The sequence below is a fragment of the Pecten maximus genome, chromosome 1 (genome assembly GCF_902652985.1).
Source record: "Pecten maximus chromosome 1, xPecMax1.1, whole genome shotgun sequence".
NCBI classification, from domain to species: domain Eukaryota; kingdom Metazoa; phylum Mollusca; class Bivalvia; order Pectinida; family Pectinidae; genus Pecten; species Pecten maximus.
In genome coordinates this window covers 5,867,666-5,888,132 of record NC_047015.1, presented here as the reverse complement: position 1 = coordinate 5,888,132, position 20,467 = coordinate 5,867,666, and the positions used below count along the sequence as shown (strand labels likewise).

The 20,467-nt window shown below is 37.7% G+C and overlaps 1 protein-coding gene across 1 annotated transcript; it reads right to left on the bottom strand.

The window, feature by feature from the left end:
- Positions 1-778: 778 nt before the first annotated feature.
- Positions 779-20,456, bottom strand: LOC117314531. Its single transcript, XM_033872173.1, has 5 exons — positions 19,774-20,456; positions 15,286-15,434; positions 12,302-12,401; positions 11,023-11,119; positions 779-1,022 (listed from the first exon to the last, which is right to left on the bottom strand). The coding sequence occupies exons 1-5, from the start codon at positions 20,348-20,350 to the stop codon at positions 779-781; spliced, it is 1,167 nt and encodes a 388-aa protein (XP_033728064.1). The 5' UTR covers positions 20,351-20,456.
- Positions 20,457-20,467: the final 11 nt, after the last annotated feature.

Genomic DNA, 20,467 nt, shown 5'->3' with positions numbered 1-20,467 from the left:
AATGTATCCCAGTCCTTAGTGATAATGTATCCCAGTCCTTAGTGATAATGTATCCCAGTCCTTAGTGATAATGTATCCCAATCCTTAGTGATGATGTATCCCAGTCGTTAGTGATAATGTATCCCAGTCCTTAGTGATAATGTATCCCAGTCCTTAGTGATAATGTATCCGAGTCCTTAGTGATGATGTATCCCAGTCCTTGATGATAATGTATCCCAGTCCTTAGTGATAATGTATCCCAGTCCTTAGTGATAATGTATCCCAATCCTTAGTGATGATGTATCCCAGTCCTTAGTGATAATGTATCCCAGTCCTTAGTAAAATATCTCCCAGTCCTTAGTGATAATGTATCCCAGTCCTTAGTAAAATACCTCCCAGTCCTTAGTGATAATGTATCCCAGTCCTTAGTGATAATGTATCCCAGTCCTTAGTAATAATGTATCCCAGTACTTAGTGATAATGTATCACAGTCCTAATTGAAATACATCACAGTCCTCAGTGAAATCTAATCGTTGATTTTAGTGCTCTTCGTTCTTATAGCAGCATGACTATGATTTGATTGTTAAGAAGTGTTAGAAGAAAATTGTTATGTTGACGATCGGCAACGTCATTTTTTGCGTGAAATCTACCTAAATTCATTTTCTAAACCAAGCATAGATTTATTCCTGATAGGAGCGTAGGCATTTTTATAATATACATATGTAGCGTATGTTCCGCTCTTTATAAATATGTAATGCACCACGTTGGAGACTGAAAACGGGGAATCAGTACAAAAATATTAAAAATACATTTTATCTATTTCAAAGATTCTAAGTGAGGTCAAAGCTTCATTCCAACAGAACATCATACCTGGTTGTTTCGGTTTTGTAGGTTTCACGTCCCCGTTAACCTGGTATTTACTCTCTGGAGAAACTCCATTCTCCTGCGGGGCCGTCTCGTTAGGTTTGTTCTGGTGCTGATTGTACATAACATCGAACAAGGTTGATAGCGTCATCAGGACAACAAACACCCCACACATTGTACTGTAGGAACAACATCAGGATAGATTATTTACATTGGGTAATGTTGTATCAATTGCAAAATAAAATGTAGATGGTGGTATTTCTGAAATATTGTAATATAGTGTATTTGGGGGTCATGTATTGTATGTAGAATAAAGGGCAATTGACGGTATACATGATAATATCTTTAATATATTGTAATGAGGGTATTTAGTATTACATATAGTATAAATAGTTATATAATTTTAATTGAATTTGAATTTGAATTAAAATCAACAAAATGATTGCCTCTGTCTGAGCTTCTGAAGTATGTGGTAAAAAATGTGTTTCAAAGTTCCCATTTCATATACGACTTTTACTTTATGAAACGATTCTTTCAAGATTTTTGTTCTTTCGAGGTTTGACGAGGAAATGAAAATCTATTTAAGATCCTGTATATAATGAAGTGTATACAGGGTATTATTATTCTGCAGCTGTCATCCGCATCCACCATATATATTTTTGCTGTATTCGACAGTGACGGAAAACAGCTGTATTTTAGAATCTTAGCATGTGTGTCAATTCCACTGACCTACTTCCAAGTGAAACAACGTTTAAAAGGCGAACATGTTTGGAACATTGTTGATACCATTTCACTTTAAAATGCCTATTTTTGATGAATGTTGCAGGATAAATAGAAGGCATTGTCAGTGTATTAAAATATAAATTGTATTTTTGGCTCAGGACAGAAAACAAAAAGTGGCTCGCCAAGGATCTTCACTTTTGTCTTTATTTATCCTCGCCAAACCACAGCCCATATTTCAAGACATTGACCATATATTCTCTATATTTACTCTATATTTAATTAAGAATTGAACTTTTATAACTGCTAGGAATACAAACTTGGTGACAGATTAATGAAATGGAGCCCGTTCAATGCTTATATTTGCATTGACATAGGTTTATTTTATTGAGGCAATGCCCCACTTATCCTTTGAATGATGACAGTAAGCTCAAGAACACCCGAATTATCCAGACGAAATATTAATAATATAGTTCCTCCAATCATCGTTTGTCGACACACTCAAAAAATTGATTTATAACCAATTAAGCCCTACTATATACTTTACACACGTGTATAGATATCGTAAAATTGTTCACAATTGTATAATGTCTGATGAAGTTAAAGTCGTTCTTCTGTGTAATCATAAACTGTTATTATTGACAGGCGATTAGGCGTTAAATGGGTATTACGCCGATTAGACGCTGGTGTTTCTATCGATTGGACTTCATTTTTATAAGAATATCAGCTCTTAAATTCTAAATGAAAGGCGTCTTGACATTAGTCGACAACGATTCCAGGGCTATTTCGTTCGAAACAGATTCCAAGTATAACCGCTAAGTTTAGTGTTGCTTACTTATGCCAGAAGACAATGTTCAACTTCAGATTGGTTCGGTTTCGGATTATGGCGTAAAGTAGGTCTTTGGCATCAGTGAATAACCACAACACTAAAACTTTACGGGTTTTATCTATATATGTATATATATATATATTCATCACAGTGCAACTACGAGAGGAAGTTCAAATCTTTATCTTCGGATCACCAACACATAGTGCATATTATACATTGTGCTAATTATTTGATATGCAACATAGTAACACAACTGACGAAGTGTTGGTGATCCGAAGAACAATTCGTATCCATGTATGTAAATACATTGCAATCCAGGTAGTCATATCATCTAATAAACGACTTCCACTATGATTATGTCACGTTTTTTTTAAGAACACCGATGTGGCGCAACGGTATAAGCTGCGGGTATTTCTGGCAAGGCGATTGGGTGCCGTAGATCGTGAGTTCGAGGCCCGGTCAGGGCACTAATCATAAAGTTGTCTTCCTTCGTCAGTTGTGTTACTATGTTATATATATAAATATATATTGGAACGCATACGTGATTTTTCTGGAGTTATAAACACTCGTTCAACCACAGTTAAACCCACAAAAAGAAAATCAATTCTACCATTGTTGAGAAAACAACTAATCAAGAGGAAACAGCTTTCTTAGGACTTATGCAAGAATAAAACGTACTCTCAAACGTAAAGAATTGTGTACAACTGGAATGATTAAGGAATTCAAAGGTGAACCAACGGACGAGACAAAATTGCGTTTCGAGCTTACTGTCCAAAGTTTCCGGACCGATAGAAAAACATCGAAAGAAAACATGTCAGATACCATGAAGCTTATAAAGAGTTGGATATATTCACGGATGAAGAAATTCTCTAAATATTTCTACTGTACATATTTCGGAAAAACTAAAATAAATGTGGATCAAGGAATCTCTACAGAAGAGGAAAAATCCTTCAAAATCTGGGAACGAAAGCAAACTTTCTTTACTCATATTTCGAAAACTATGGAAAGTATCAGTGAACCTGTGATCAAACGTCGGAATGAAATCCTAGAAAACCGCAACCACACCCTTATATAGCTAGACGTCGTAGGGACCAATTGTAGGAAACAACAACCACAAGCTGATATAGCTAGACGTCGTAGAGGAAACAACAACCACAAGATGATATGGCTGGACGTCGTAGGGACCAATTGTAGGAAACAATAACCACAAGATGATATGGCTAGACGTCGTAGGGACCAATTGTAGGAAACAACAACCACAAGCTGATATAGCTAGGCCTCGTAGGGACCAATCGTTGGAAACAATAACCACAAGCTGATATAGCTAGGCGTCGTAGGGACCAATCCTAGAAAATAACAACCACAAGATGATATAGCTAGGCGTCGTAGGGACCAATCCTTGGAAACAATAACCACAAGCTGATATAGCTAGACGTCGTAGGGACCAATTGTAGGAAACAACAACCACAAGCTGATATAGCTAGGCGTCGTAGGGACCAATTGTAGGAAACAACAACCACAAGCTGATATAGCTAGACGTCGTAGGGACCAATTGTAGGAAACAATAACCACAAGATGATATAGCTAGACGTCGTAGGGACCAATTGTAGGAAACAACAATCACAAGCTGATATAGCTAGACGCCGTAGGGACCAATTGTAGGAAACAATAACCACAAGATGATATAGCTAGACGTCGTAGGGACCAATTGTAGAAAACAATAACCACAAGCTGATATAGCTAGACGTCGTAGAGGAAACAATAACCACAAGATGATATAGCTAGAAGTCGTAGGGACCAATCCTTGGAAACAATAACCACAAGCTGATATAGCTAGACGTCGTAGAGGAAACAATAACCACAAGCTGATATAGCTAGACGTCGAAGAGGAAACAATAACCACAAGCTGATATAGCTAGACGTCGTAGGGACAAATCCTTGGAAACAATAACCACAAGATGATATAGCTAGACGTCGTAGGGACCAATCCTTGGAAACAATAACCACAAGCTGATATAGCTAGACGTCGTAGGGACCAATCCTTGGAACCAATAACCACAAACTGATATAGCAAGACGTCGCAAGGACCATTCCAGAAAAACAACAACCACAAGCTGATATAGCTAGATGTCGTAGAAGAATCAACAACCACAAGCTGATAAAGCTAGACGTCGTAGGGACCAATCCTTGGAAACAATAACCACAAGCTGATATAGCTAGACGTCGTTGGGACCAATCCTGGGAAACAACATCCACAAGCTGATATAGCTAGACGTCGTAGAAACCAATCCTTAGAAACTACAACCACAAGCTGATATAGCTATACGTCGTAGGAACCAATCCTTGGAAAAAATAACCACAAGCTGATATAGCTAGACGTCGTAGGGACCAATTGTAGGAAACAACAACCACAAGCTGATATAGCTATACGTCGTAGGGACCAATCCTAGAAAACAACAACCACAAGCTGATATAGCTAGACGTCGCAGGGACCAATCCTTGGAAACAACAACCACAAACTGATATAGCAAGACGTCGCAAGGACCATTCCAGAGAAACAACAACCACAAGCTGATATAGCTAATCGTCGTAGGGACCAATTGTAGGAAACAATAACCACAAGCTGATATAGCTAGACGTCGTCGGGACCAATCCTTGGAAACAATAACCACAAGCTGATATAGCTAGACGTCATAGGGACCAATTGTTGGAAACAACAACCACAAGCTGATATAGCTAGGCGTCGTAGGGCCAATCGCTGGAAACAATAACCACAAGATGATATAGCAAGACGTCGTAGGGACCAATCCTGGGAAACAACAACCACAAGCTGATATAGCTAGACGTCGTAGAAACCAATCCTTAGAAACTACAACCACAAGCTGATATAGCTAGACGTCGTAGGGACCAATCGTTGGAAACAATAACCACAAGATGATATAGCTATACGTCGTAGGGACCAATCCTTGGAAACAATAACCTCAAGCTGATATAGCTAGACGTCGTAGGGACCAATCCTAGAAAATAACAACCACAAGCTGATATAGCAAGACGTCGTAGGGACCAATCCTGGGAAACAACAACCACAAGCTGATATAGCTAGACGTCGTAGGGACCAATCCTGGGAAACAACATCCACAAGCTGATATAGCTAGACGTCGTAGAAACCAATCCTTAGAAACTACAACCATAAGCTGATATAGCTAGACGTCGTAGGAACCAATCCTTGGAAAAAATAACCACAAGCTGATATAGCTAGACGTCGTAGGGACCAATTGTAGGAAACAACAACCACAAGCTGATATAGCTATACGTCGTAGGGACCAATCCTAGAAAACAACAACCACAAGCTGATATAGCTAGACGTCGCAGGGACCAATCCTTGGAAACAACAACCACAAACTGATATAGCAAGACGTCGCAAGGACCATTCCAGAGAAACAACAACCACAAGCTGATATAGCTAGACGTCGTAGGGACCAATTGTAGGAAACAATAACCACAAGCTGATATAGCTAGACGTCGTCGGGACCAATCCTTGGAAACAATAACCACAAGCTGATATAGCTAGACGTCATAGGGACCAATTGTTGGAAACAACAACCACAAGCTGATATAGCTAGGCGTCGTAGGGACCAATCGCTGGAAACAATAACCACAAGATGATATAGCAAGACGTCGTAGGGACCAATCCTTGGAAACAATAACCACAAGCTGATATAGCTAGACGTCGTAAGGACCAATTGTAGGAAACAATAACCACAAGATGATATAGCTAGACGTCGTAGGGACCAATCCTTGGAAACAATAACCACAAGCTGATATAGCTAGGCGTCGTAGGGACCAATCCTGGGAAACAACAATCACAAGCTGATATAGCAAGACGTCGTAGGGACCAATCCTTGGAAACAACAACCGCAAGATGATATAGCTAGACGTCGTAGGGACCAATTCTGTGAAACAACAACCACAACATGATATAGCAAGACGTCGTAGGGACCAATCCTTTGAAACAATAACCACAAGCTGATATAGCTAGACGTCGTAGGGACCAATCCTTTGAAACAATAACCACACGCTGATATAGCTAGACGTCGTAGGGACCAATTGTAGGAAACAATAACCACAAGATGATATAGCTAGACGTCGTAGGGACAAATTGTAGGAAACAACAACCACAAACTGATATAGCAAGACGTCGCAAGGACCAATCCTTGGAAACAACAACCACAGGCTGATATAGCTAGACGTCGTAGGGACCAATCCTAGAAAATAACAACCACAAGCTGATATAGCATGACGTCGCAAGGACCAATCCTTGGAAACAACAACCACAGGCTGATATAGCTAGACGTCGTAGGGACCAATTGTAGGAAACAACAACCACAAGCTGATATAGCTAGGCGTCGTAGGGACCAATTGTAGGAAACAACAACCACAAGCTGATATAGCTAGACGTCGTAGGGACCAATTGTAGGAAACAATAACCACAAGATGATATAGCTAGACGTCGTAGGGACCAATTGTAGGAAACAACAATCACAAGCTGATATAGCAAGACTTCGTAGGGACCTATCTGAGGAAACAACAACCACAAACTGATATAGCTAGACGTCGTAGGGACCAATCGTAGGAAACAATAACCACAAGATGATATAGCTAGACGTCGTAGGGACCAATTGTAGGAAAGAACAACCACAAACTGATATAGCTAGACGTCGTAGGGACCAATCTGAGGAAACAACAACTACAAGCTGATATAGCTAGACGTCGTAGGGACGAATCCTTGGAAACAACAACCACTAGCTGATATAGCTAGGCGTCGTAGGGACCAATCCTAGGAAACAACAGGCTTTATACGGACTATATTTATTACCATTTTTATGGACGATAGTATTTATTCAAGACTTATTTATGCCATATTGTCCACAAGTCCCTAATCGCTGTATCCATTTAAAACATTTTAGGACGAACTGTCTTTTAACACTTCGGCATCTTCACGCGCGGGACATTTTCAAACGTCATTGCCCTTGATCGCATAGCGTTCCATCATAGAACATGGATCTATACATGTAACGCAAGCATCCAACTTTGGCCCAAGCCAGCTGAAGGGTTCATAGCTGGTTTTTCAACTGCTTTTTTTTTTTTTTTTTTCTTTTTTTTTTTTTTTTCAAATCTGCGCACTTAATTAACAAACTCAAAACAGCATACGTGCCCTAAATATTAGATGGATGTTGTGGGACTGTAACACCATTAGATCATGTGACCACTATAATGATGTCACGATTCATTTTGTGACAACCTTAATTTTTTTTTTTTTTTTTGTTGTTGTTGATAAAAACACATTTTATTCATATAACACATAATACATGTATATACAATACAATAGGTGTCCTCTCGCAGGAGGGCTTTCACTCATTCATTCATATTTTTCTACTTTCACTCGTCATCCTTACAATCAGCATATTTTCACTTTTTCTCGTTTTATGGATATTTACATTTTGTTTATTTATTAATTTTTTTTTATAACATTAATGAAATAGAAATCTATATAGATAACAATAATAATCAGTAAAGAAAGGAATTGGTAGATTAATCTCACTATCTCGGAACACCTTGGATGTGTTGTCATAGAATGAAATCCGAGGTGTTCCGACTGCTCAGCGTGATATCGTGGCCATGCACATGTGTTTCTCGAGGATGCCGTATGGCGAAGGCTAGAATTGGTATGTATTACTAATTTATTTTGTTTTTTATTTGTTATTGCGATAAACATGCCATATATTTTTTTGAAACAAGAAGTTAAACTTCGTTACCTTTAATGTACCGTAGACTACGGCGTAGTGGTTTCGTCTGCTCAACCACGGACCAGAACACGTGTTTCATTTATCGACCTAATTACGTATGCTTTCGTTTAAAGAAATATATCAATGTATATATTTGGTTATATAGTTTATACATAATTATACTTATTATTTTAGCTTTGTTTATTGCTATTACTTGTAAAATATTGTGGCTATTACTTGTAAAATATTGTGAGGAATGTTCCTCCAATATGATATACGGTTCAGGTTCCCCTTGAGGGCCCCTCTGTACTAGGTATAGGGTCAGAGGTCAGGTATCTGTGTATATTTCTGTGATGTTGTCTATTGAATGTCTTGTTAAATTTATGTGTATTGTTTTATAGATTTTGGGGCGGAGTATTTTGAAGAGGAATTTCCCTTTTAAGAAGAGGAAGTAACTAGATCCTTGGAGAAGTGGGGTATTTTTGAAGAGGAATATCTGTTTTGTGTGTCTTTCTATAGAAGGGGAAGTACATCTTGGAAGATTTTACAACTGATTTTTCTGTATTTGTTTTCTTCAATTGTCATTTGTATGTCTTGTTTAAGAATGTTAATAATATAAATTTATTTTGTTTTTGCTTCACTGATGTAGTAACTTTTGTATATACTCTATCCAATTACTGTTAGCTGGTGGTTTATTTCATTATATTTGGGGTATTCTATTTTATATCCAATAACCAAGTTTTTTAATGTTAGCATATCTTTTTTTAACCAAGGGTTTCAAATATTTGTTTTAATCTGTTAAAGAGAACTTGTAAATATTCACATTTTATGAAGTAGTGTTCGTAGTCTTCCTTTACCTTGCAGTAGTTACAGTTCGGTGATTTACTAATTTCCATTTATGTAATATTTCCCTCGTTGGTAAAATTTTATTTAAGAATTTCCATTTAAATTCTTTCAGTTTATTATTTTGTAAATGTTTGAATATGAATTCATTTGAACATTTCACTGTAATACTTATGTCGCTCAAATTTAGCTTGTTTTCCCAGTATAAGTGAGCTATTGGTTTTTCTGACTTCATGCTGACAATATGTTTGTAAATTTTTTGATTTGTGCATTTTTCAATTTTGATAGGTTCTTGTTTTGGGAATTTCAGCATAAGTTGATTTTTTATTCTGGCTGTAAAGTTCTGTAGATCTACATCACTCTCTTCTATTTTCCTTAGCCATATTTTTGGTATAGCTTTTTTAAACATCGATATCTCTGATAGCCAGTTGCATTTTCTAATGAGTTTTCGATATATATTGTTTTCATCTAAGTTGTTATTGTTTTGTAATAGGTCTTTTATTGTAATTATACCGGAGTCTATCCAGTTTTTGAATAGGAGGGTTTTGCCCTTAAGCTTTATATATTTATTTCCCCATATAATTTGTGCAAGTATTTCATTGTATTTTTTGGGTTCATCTGATTTTTTTTTTAAATTTTATCTATGTTGATAAAGTTTCATAATAGAATGGAGATATATTTTCGCTGTTAGGGAGATTTTTTAAATGTCTAAATTCATTTTACATATGCGATAGTTTGAACCAAACTGATTTATCTCAAATTGTGGAATAACTTTCCATAGTGCTTTATCTTCGGTTTCCAGTTTTTTAAGCCAATTAATTCTCACTGTGTCAATATGTGATCTTATGTCTATGGAGTTCAGATCACCTTCTATGTATGGTTTAATCATTGTGTTTCTTTTTACTTTCTCTGTCTTTCCTTCCCAAATGTAATTATATATTATCTTTTCAACTTGTTTAATAGTGTTTTGGTCTATATGCAGCATAGATATTAAAAATGTTAGTTGAGGTAAGAGTAAGGATTTAACTATTTGTACCCTTCCGATCATGGTTAGCTTTCTCCTTTTCCAGTTATTTATAAAAAAAAATCATTTTTTCTATTTTCTCATTCCAATTCATTTCTAACATTTTTTTGTGATTAAGGCAGAAGTGTACTCCTAGTGCTTTAATGATTTCATCTGTCCATGTGATGTTTTCAAATTCATCTTCAATCTTTGTTTGATTTCCTAGTCTTAAACCTTTAGTTTTTTCTCTGTTTAAAATTAATCCTGAGAGTGAACCAAATGTTTCTATTATGTTTAAGGCTTTTTTAATATCTTGTTTTGATTTTAGAAATAATTTACATCATCGGCTAGCTGCGATATCTTGAATGGACGTTGTTGATTGTTCTTTATGGTATAGAACATCATAGAACATGGATCTATACATGTAACGCAAGCATTCAACTTTGGCCCAAGCCAGCTGAAGGGTTCATAGCTGGTTTTTCAACTGCTTTTTCTTTTTTCTTTTTGTATTTTGTATTCTTTGTGTCTTGATAAAGGGGTGGGTTGCAGATTTGATGATTTCCATTGGTCACACATTTGGAAGTACTGCTCGGACGCCTCCCGTCGTCGACAACATTTTTACATTACACTGCTACATCAATACTCATATTTGGCCGCCTCCCGACGTCAATTATATGCCGACACTCCGCAATAGCCCGTAGTGTATCCCATAGTGACATTTCGGCAAAAAAAAACAAACAAAACAAAACATCTACGTGAAAATAGAGGTGAATGTTGTCTACGTGTCAAAATGAGGTGATGTTGTCTACGTGTCAATAGAGGGGAATGTTGTCTATGTGTAGATATGAGGTAGTAATCAACGTGTTAATAGAGGTTACTGTTGTCTATGTGTAAATATGAGGTAATGTTGTCTGCGTGTCAATAGAGATGAATGTTGTGTACATGTAAATAGAGGTGAAAGTTGTCTACATGTAAATATATGATCTGACGTCACTTACAGTCCTCCTATTGCCAAATCGTCGTACTCTGCACGCTCGGAACATTGGATTTTGGAAGCTTGGAGCTTGTTCTCACCCAGAGGCAGCAAACCAAAAACTTCAACATATAATACCAGGTCAGATTGATTAAAAAAACATAGAAAAGGCATTTATTGATTATTGAATATATTGAAAACTATATCAACTGTCTAAAATAGTTCAAGATTATGAAGAATAAGATGCTTTTTTCATAGATATGTGTATACAGATGGTATTTTTAATAGTGAGCATTGTGTATTAATATGTATAATATCACTACTCAGTATAACCATTTCCTGTGTATACGATGCATGTATGTAGTTACATTGTAATTTTTTTCTTCAATTTTAATCGAAATAAATTATTTGCAGCTTAAGAATATATGCATGACTGTATTGCATAAATGTGACCTCTTTTTCCCGCAAAGTGTGACTGAGTGAAATAGAATCTTGTTGAAAATAACAATCGAAACTCAAAACGATACCAGGTCAGAATGATAACATCGAAGAGGGCAGTCACATGATGTCAGTCATGTTATAATATGAAATAGCCAATAGATATATCAACGATACCAAAGGAACTATTGTAACAATATAGGTTACATCATAGCAGGTTATCATCACCATATCCAGGAAAACTCGATAGCAGTTTATGGACTGTTTTCACCACAAAATACACTTATTGTCACCACACAATTCAAAAGTTGTCAACAAAAGTATGGAGAGAGGATATTGAATGGTTTCCCATTAAATATAACATATATTTCACGAGTATGACTGAATATCGATATCTTCACGAGTGAAAAATATTGAAATCTTCTGTAATTTGCGTTTTCTTCGGAGAATATGTGCAAGAATAGCTAACGTCAAGGGAGTGCTTTGTCAAAAACTAGTCTGAATATTCGTCAATCTTCGCTTCGATTGGAAAAATCCGCAAGTTTCAATGAGGCGAATCAAAGGTTCGCTCTGATTGGTAAAAACTTATATCTTTACTGCAAAATCGTATGGTTTCACTGCAAAATCTAATATTTTCATGCACATCGCTCAAGTGAAAATACAAGTTTTATCAGTTTGATAAATTTCTATATTTCACTGGCACTCAATGCACTAGAGATGAAATATCTTCCCCACAAACTGTACTTCATACCGCGAATATTACATACCGCGAATATTATATACCGCGAATATTACATACCGCGAATATTACATAATTCATAACATGAGTAATCACGTCACATATTCAATAAGACAGAAAAGCTTACGAGTATTCAATACGGTTTTGGTTTCCGGTGCGGTACAGCTATCTGGCATACACACACCCATACGTAAGTCTAGCCCCGCTGCCATCGGAAAAATGGATCCCTGTTGGATTAGAAATTACATACCATTGTCTTTTACAAATAAAAATAGCAGTATTAGAAATAACACATACTCCTTAGCTACTAGGAAAACAAAAATGTATAGGGACTGATTGCAAGGCTGGTCTGTGTAATGTGTATTGTGACGAATGGAAGGCTGGTCTGTGTAATATTCAGTATATAGGGACGATTGAAAGGCTGGTCTGGGTAATGTGTATAGGGACGATTGGAACGCTGGTCTTGGTAATTTTATTTGGTTTAATCTGGTTGAAAATATGATTATGATTGAGTCATGTTAAGAACACGTTATATATTTCTGAGGAGTTGTTTTCTAGCGGAGAGTATTATTACCAAAATTGATGCGATGGAAAGAGTAGCTGTACTGTACACTGTGTATAGGAACGATTGGAAGGCTGGTCTGGGTAATGTGTACAGGGACGATTGGAAGGCTGGTCTGTATAATGTGAACAGGGACGATTGGAAGGCTGGTCGGTATAATGTGTATAGGGACAATTGGAAGGCTGGTCTTGGTAATGTGTACATGGACGATTAGAAGGCTGGTCTGGGTAATGTGTATAGGGACGATTGTAAGGCTGGTCTTGGTAATGTGTATAGGGACGATTGTAAGGCTGGTCTTGGTAATGTGTATAGGGACGATTGTAAGGCTGGTCTTGGTAATGTGTATAGGGACGATTGTAAGGCTGGTCTTGGTAATGTGTATAGGGACGATTGTAAGGCTGGTCTTGGTAATGTGTATAGGGACGATTGGAAGGCTGGTCGGTATAATGTGTATAGGGACAATTGGAAGGCTGGTCTGGGTAATGTGTATAGGGACAATTGGAAGGCTGGTCTTGGTAATGTGTATAGGGATGATTGGAAGGCTGGTCTGGGTAATGTGTATAGGGATGATTGGAAGGCTGGTCTGGCTGGGTAATGTGTATAGGGACCATTGTAAGGCTGGTCTGGGTAATGTGTATAGGGACAATTGGAAGGCTGGTCTGTATAATGTGTATTGGGACGATTGGAAGGCTGGTCTGGGTAATGTGTACAGGGACGATTGTAAGGCTGGTCTGGGTAATGTGTATAGGGACCATTGTAAGGCTGGTCTTGGTAATGTGTATAGGGACGATTGGAAGGCTGGTCTGGGTAATGTGTATAGGGATGATTGGAAGGCTGGTCTGGGTAATGTGTATAGGGACGATTGGAAGGCTGGTCTTGGTAATGTGTATAGGGACGATTGGAAGGCTGGTCTGGGTAATGTGTATAGGGACGACTGGAAGGCTGGTCTGTATAATGTGTATAGGGACGACTGGAAGGCTGGTCTGTATAATGTGTATAGGGACGATTGGAAGGCTGGTTTGGGTAATGTGTATAGGGACCATTGTAAGGCTGGTCTGGGTAATGTGTACAGGGACGATTGGAAGGCTGGTCTGGGTAATGTGTATAGGGACGATTGGAAGGCTGGTCTGTATAATGTGTACAGGGACGATTGGAAGGCTGGTCTGTATAATGTGTATAGGGACGATTGTAAGGCTGGTCTGGGTAATGTGTATAGGGACGATTGGAAGGCTGGTCTGGGTAATGTGTATAGGGACGATTGGAAGGCTGGTCTGGGTAATGTGTATAGGGACCATTGTAAGGCTGGTCTGGGTAATGTGTATAGGGACGATTAGGAAGGCTGGTCTGGGTAATGTGTATAGGGACGATTGGAAGGCTGGTCTGGGTAATGTGTATAGGTACGATTGGAAGGCTGGTCTGGGTAATGTGTATAGGGACGATTAGAAGGCTGGTCTGGGTAATGTGTATAGGGACGACTGTAAGGCTGGTATAGGTAATGTGTATAGGGACGATTGGAAGGCTGGTCTGGGTAATGTGTATAGGGACGACTGGAAGGCTGGTCTGGGTAATGTGTATAGGGACGACTGTAAGGCTGGTATAGGTAATGTGTATAGGGACGATTGGAAGGCTGGTCTGTATAATGTGTATAGGGACGATTGGAAGGCTGGTCTGGGTAATGTGTATAGGGACGACTGTAAGGCTGGTATAGGTAATGTGTATAGGGACGATTGGAAGGCTGGTCTGTATAATGTGTATAGGGACGATTGGAAGGCTTGTCTGGGTAAGGTATATAGGGACGATTGGAAAGCTGGTCCTGGTAATGTGTATAGGGACGATTGTAAGGTTGGTCTGGGTAAGGTGTACTGGGACGATTGTAAGGCTGGTATAGGTAATGGGTATATGGACGACTGGAAGGCTGGTCTGTATAATGTGTACAGGGACGATTGGAAGGCTGGTCTGGGTAATGTGTACAGGGACGACTGGAAGGCTGGTCTTGGTAATGTGTATAGGGACGATTGTAAGGCTGGTCTGTATAATGTGTATAGGGACGATTGTAAGGCTGGTCTGGGTAATGTGAACAGGGACGATTGTAAGGCTGGTCTGTATAATGTGTACTGGGACGATTGGAAGGCTGGTATAGGTAATGTGTACTGGGACGATTGGAAGGCTGGTCTGGGTAATGTGTACAGGGACGATTGGAAGGCTGGTCTGGGTAATATGTAAAGTGACGATTGGAAGGCTGGTCTGGGTAATATGTAAAGTGACGATTGGAAGGCTGGTCTGGGTAATGTGTATAGGGACAATTGGAAGGCTGGTCTGGGTAATGTGTACTGGGACGATTGGAAGGCTGGTCTGGGTAATGTGTACTGGGACGATTGGAAGGCTGGTCTGTATAATGTGTATAGGGACGATTGGAAGGCTGGTTTTGGTAATGTCGGAAATTTTATTTGGTTTAATCTGGTTGGAAATATGATTCTGATTGAGTCATGTTAAGAACGCGTTTATATATTTCCCCTGAGGAGTTGTTTTCTAGCGGAGAGTATTATTACCAAAATTGATGCGAGGGAAAGAGTAGCTGTACAGTATTGCCCATCAAACTTCCCGTCAACATTCACATTTAGGCATTCGTCATAGGAACCTGGCCAAACCATGTTTCCTTCCAGCAATCCGGACGGAATCTTGCCTGACGCATCTATCACTGTAATCAAACAAACAATTAGAAAACCACGGAAAACAGCTATATAGTTGATATATAGATGACGACAGTGATAAACATCTATACGGTTGATATACAGATGACGACAGTGATAAACAGCTATATGGTTGATATACAGATGCCGACATTGATAAACAGCTATATGGTTGATATACAGATGCCGACAGTGATAAACAGCTATATGGTTGATATACAGATGACGACAGTGATAAACAGCTATATGGTTGATATGCAGATGACGACAGTGATAAACAGCTATATGGTTGATGTACAGATGGCCACAGTGATAAACAGCTATATGATTGATATACAGATGACCACAGTGATAAACAGCTATATGGTTGATATACAGATGACCACAGTGATAAACAGCTATATGGTTGATATACAGATGACGACAGTGATAAACAGCTATATGGTTGATATATAGATGACGACAATGATAAACAGCTATATGGTTGATATACAGATGACGACAGTGATAAACAGCTATATGGTTGATATACAGATGACGGCAGTGATAAACAGCTATATGGTTGATGTACAGATGACCACAGTGATAAACAGCTATATGGTTGATATACAGATGATGACAGTGATAAACAGCTATATGGTTGATGTACAGATGACCACAGTGATAAACAGCTATATGGTTGATATACAGATGACGGCAGTGATAAACAGCTATATGGTTGATGTACAGATGACCACAGTGATAAACAGCTATATGGTTGATATACAGATGATGACAGTGATAAACAGCTATATGGTTGATGTACAGATGACGACATTGATAAACAGCTATATGGTTGATGTACAGATGACGACATTGATAAACAGCTATATGGTTGATATATAGATGACGACAGCGATAAACAGCTATATGGTTGATATACAGATGACGACAGTGATAAACAGCTATATGGTTGATGTACAGATGACCACAGTGATAAACAGCTATATGGTTGATGTACAGATGACGACAGTGATAAACAGCTATATGGTTGATATACAGATGACGACAGTGATAAACAGCTATATGGTTGATGTACAGATGACGACAATGATAAACAGCTATATGGATGATATACAAATGACCACAGTGATAAACAGCTATAAGGTTGATATACAGATGACGACAGTGATAAACAGCTATATGGTTGATGTACAGATGACCACAGTGATAAACAGCTATATGGTTGATGTACAGATGACGACAGTGATAAACAGCTATATGGATGATATACAGATGACCACAGTGATAAACAGCTGTAAGGTTGATATACAGATGACGACAGGGATAAACAGCTATATGGTTGATATACAGATGACGAAAGTGATAAACAGCTATATGGATGATATACAAATGACCACAGTGATAAACAGCTATAAGGTTGATATACAGATGACGACATTGATAAACAGCTATATGGTTGATGTACAGATGACTACAGTGATAAACAGCTATATGGTTGATGTACAGATGACGACAGGGATAAACAGCTATTTAGGCATTGAACTGTTACCAAATGGTAGTATACAGTCGATATGAATACAATTTGGGTGACAGATAAATAGAATGTCGCCGATCTGTCACCGAAATTGTATTCATATCGACTGTATACTACCATTTGGTAACAGTTCAATGCTTATATTTACATTCATAATTTTATTTTATTTACTGTAGCTTAAGACGCGTTTAAATTTGCCGCTTCTCCTATCACTGACGTCATCAAGTTCAAATACCGGAACAGCCGAAATTTCCAGAAGGAATAATATAGTCCCTCATGTCGTTAACAATAGCAATCACATGAAATGTTTTTTGCAGAATTTGGCTTTATATTATATTTTATAAAAGTTTGTAGATATCTTCAAATTGTTCACAATTGCATAATTTCTGATTGTTTAAAAATAAAGCCGTTTTTCGGCGCATGATATACAGTTACCATTTAGAAGTGATGCGGCGTTGAATGGGTACTGCACAGGACAGACTCGATTCCTCGGAAACACTTATGTTTCTATCGACTGGATTTACGTTATTTTCAGAGGAATATCACCTCTTAAATTCTAAATGAACGTCGTCTTGACAGTAGGTTAAAACGATTCCAAGGATATTTCATTAGAAACAGAATCCAGTCTAACCGGTCACATCAGTGTCGCTAACTTCGCAGACGATGTTCAACTTCACAGGGGCTCGATTTTGGAATAAGGTAGGCCTTTGACATCAGTGAATAACCACATAACTATAATTCAGTATGCATACACAACCAGAAACCATGTCAATACTGCCGATTTTTTTTAAATGCTGGACTTTAAATGTTGTCGTGTCTAGCATTTCTGACAATTCGACAACGAGCCCCTGTGTGACGACAGTGACAATTTGATTACTTCCTATAGATCAGGAATAGAGCTTATAATAATTTTGTGTCGAGTCGGTCGACTTCATTTTTTCTATTATTAAATTTTACTCTTATAACTTGCGTTGCTTTTTTTGTGGTGGTTTACATAGATAAATGCTAGCATTCGAAATCTCTCCTGGCCGAATGTAACTGGGGACCATTGTGTTGACCAGCAACACCTGGGGCTGTATCCCTACTCTGACCGAATCACTGTAAATTGTAGTATACACTCTGATGAATACAATTTGGTTTACAAACGACATATAGGCAAATGCAACACAGAATGTAAATATATGGTTGATATACAGATGACGACAGTGATAAACAGCTATATGGTTGATATACAGATGACGACAGTGATAAACAGCTATATGGTTGATATACAGATGACGACAGTGATAAACAGCTATATGGTTGATATACAGATGACGACAGTGATAAACAGCTATATGGTTGATGTTCAGATGACTACAGTGATAAACAGTTATATGGTTGATGTACAGATGACGACAGTGATAAACAGCTATATGGTTGATGTATAGATGACCACAGTGATAAACAGCTATATGGTTGATATACAGATGACGACAGTGATAAACAGCTATATGGTTGATATATTGATGACGACAGTGATAAACAGCTATATGGTTGATGTACAGATGACGACAATGATAAACAGCTATATGGATGATGTTAAGATGACGACAGTGATAAACAGCTATATGGTTGATATACAGATGACGACTGTGATAAACAGCTATATGGTTGATATATATATGACGACAGTGATAAACAGCTATATGGTTGATATATAGATGACGACAGTGATAAACAGTTATATGGTTGATGTACAGATGACGACAATGATAAACAGCTATATGATGATGTTAAGATGAAGACAGTGATAAACAGCTATATGGTTGATGTACAGATGACGACAGTGATAAACAGCTATATGGATGATATACAGATGACGACAGTGATAAACAGCTATATGGATGATATACAGATGACGACAGTGATAAACAGCTATATGGTTGATATACAGATGACGACAGTGATAAACAGCTATATGGATGATGTTAAGATGACGACAGTGATAAACAGGGTAAAGTTGGGTGAGATGTGGTGACTTGCTAGTTATGTATAATTGATTTATCTCCTTCCTATGAACAATCTCAATTGATAATCTCATTTGATTTGGACTTAATCAGAATTATACAATTTTATGTTTTATTTTAAATTCTTATATGGTACCAGTTTATATGCGGTAGGGAGATGCGTGTTTGGTCAACACATGAGTAGAAGACTACTGGTATTTACCAGATGGACATTATAGTCAGAAACTCTGTTGTTGATCAGGCACTTGTCTCTCTCCTGCATAGTAAACGAGTTCTCATAAATATTTAACAATAATTTCAAAATTATTATTATAAGAAAATACATAAGATTATCGTAATATATTATTCACAAATACTCTTTCTATATATATATACTGTAATTTCCATTCTTGACTAATAACCAAATACTAATTATTTGAAATAAATGTAATAATTTATGGAGAGAACTTTAATATAGGCTTAGCCTGATGTTCAATCCATTTGATTATCAATAAAATATGTTGAAATGAAATGACAGTGATAAACAGCTATATGGTTGATATACAGATGAAATAAGCGATAAACAGCTATATGGTTGATGTATAAATGACAATAGTGGGAAACAGTCCGATTGATTTTCTCTCTTTTGTCCAACATTTTTCAACTGTTTTCAACAATAACGAAATATGATTAATACTGACTAATGTTTCCTATCGTATTATCTTTGCTTCAACAGTTAGTAGGGTATATGTAAGCTACTGATTGGTATATTACATGATAGTACTAGCAATAGTATAAACCATGTTTTGAGGCATAACTTACTTTTTATCGCCCATTGTTCCCTTTTCATGAGTTCCGAGACAAGAAATTGTAAGTGGCTGTAGCACTGAGGACCAATGTTTTGTTCCAATTCCTCAGTGACATTCCGGATTTCGTTTGAGATGTTCCCGAGCAATCCCGCATATTGAGAAAGTCCTTGTAGGTTGGTGGAGCCAGAACCTGGTCCTAGTAACTGGAGGACTTTTTGTAGATTTTCAGGGGTCATGATAGAGATAGGAAACGACACATTGTTAGATTTAATGAAATCTCCGATTTGTTTCTGAATAAGATTGGCAACCTGAGAATTTTGAAGAAATTTCTGGATATTATCAAAAAAGTTTGTATTAACTGGGGTGGATGTATTATTTACAGTGCCATGGTTGATTTGGTTTATCCCGGATGCTGAAAGGTTCGTGGTCGACTGGCTGGCCACAGCTACAGTGGTTCCGACAGTACTCTTGTTTGCCACGGACACAGGGAGGCTTGTAGTTCCGTCACTTGTTCCCGAGGTGGCGACACTAATCGCACCACACATTGACAATAAAAAATAAATCAATGTTGCCCTTAAATGTAAGTCCATTTTCCTCTGTCGGTTTAAACACGACTTATAAATTGTTTTAAACACACTTAACGTGCAACTGATGGCGGACTTCGGGTACCCCAAATCTCACCTATAGACGGTTATTGACAGATAATA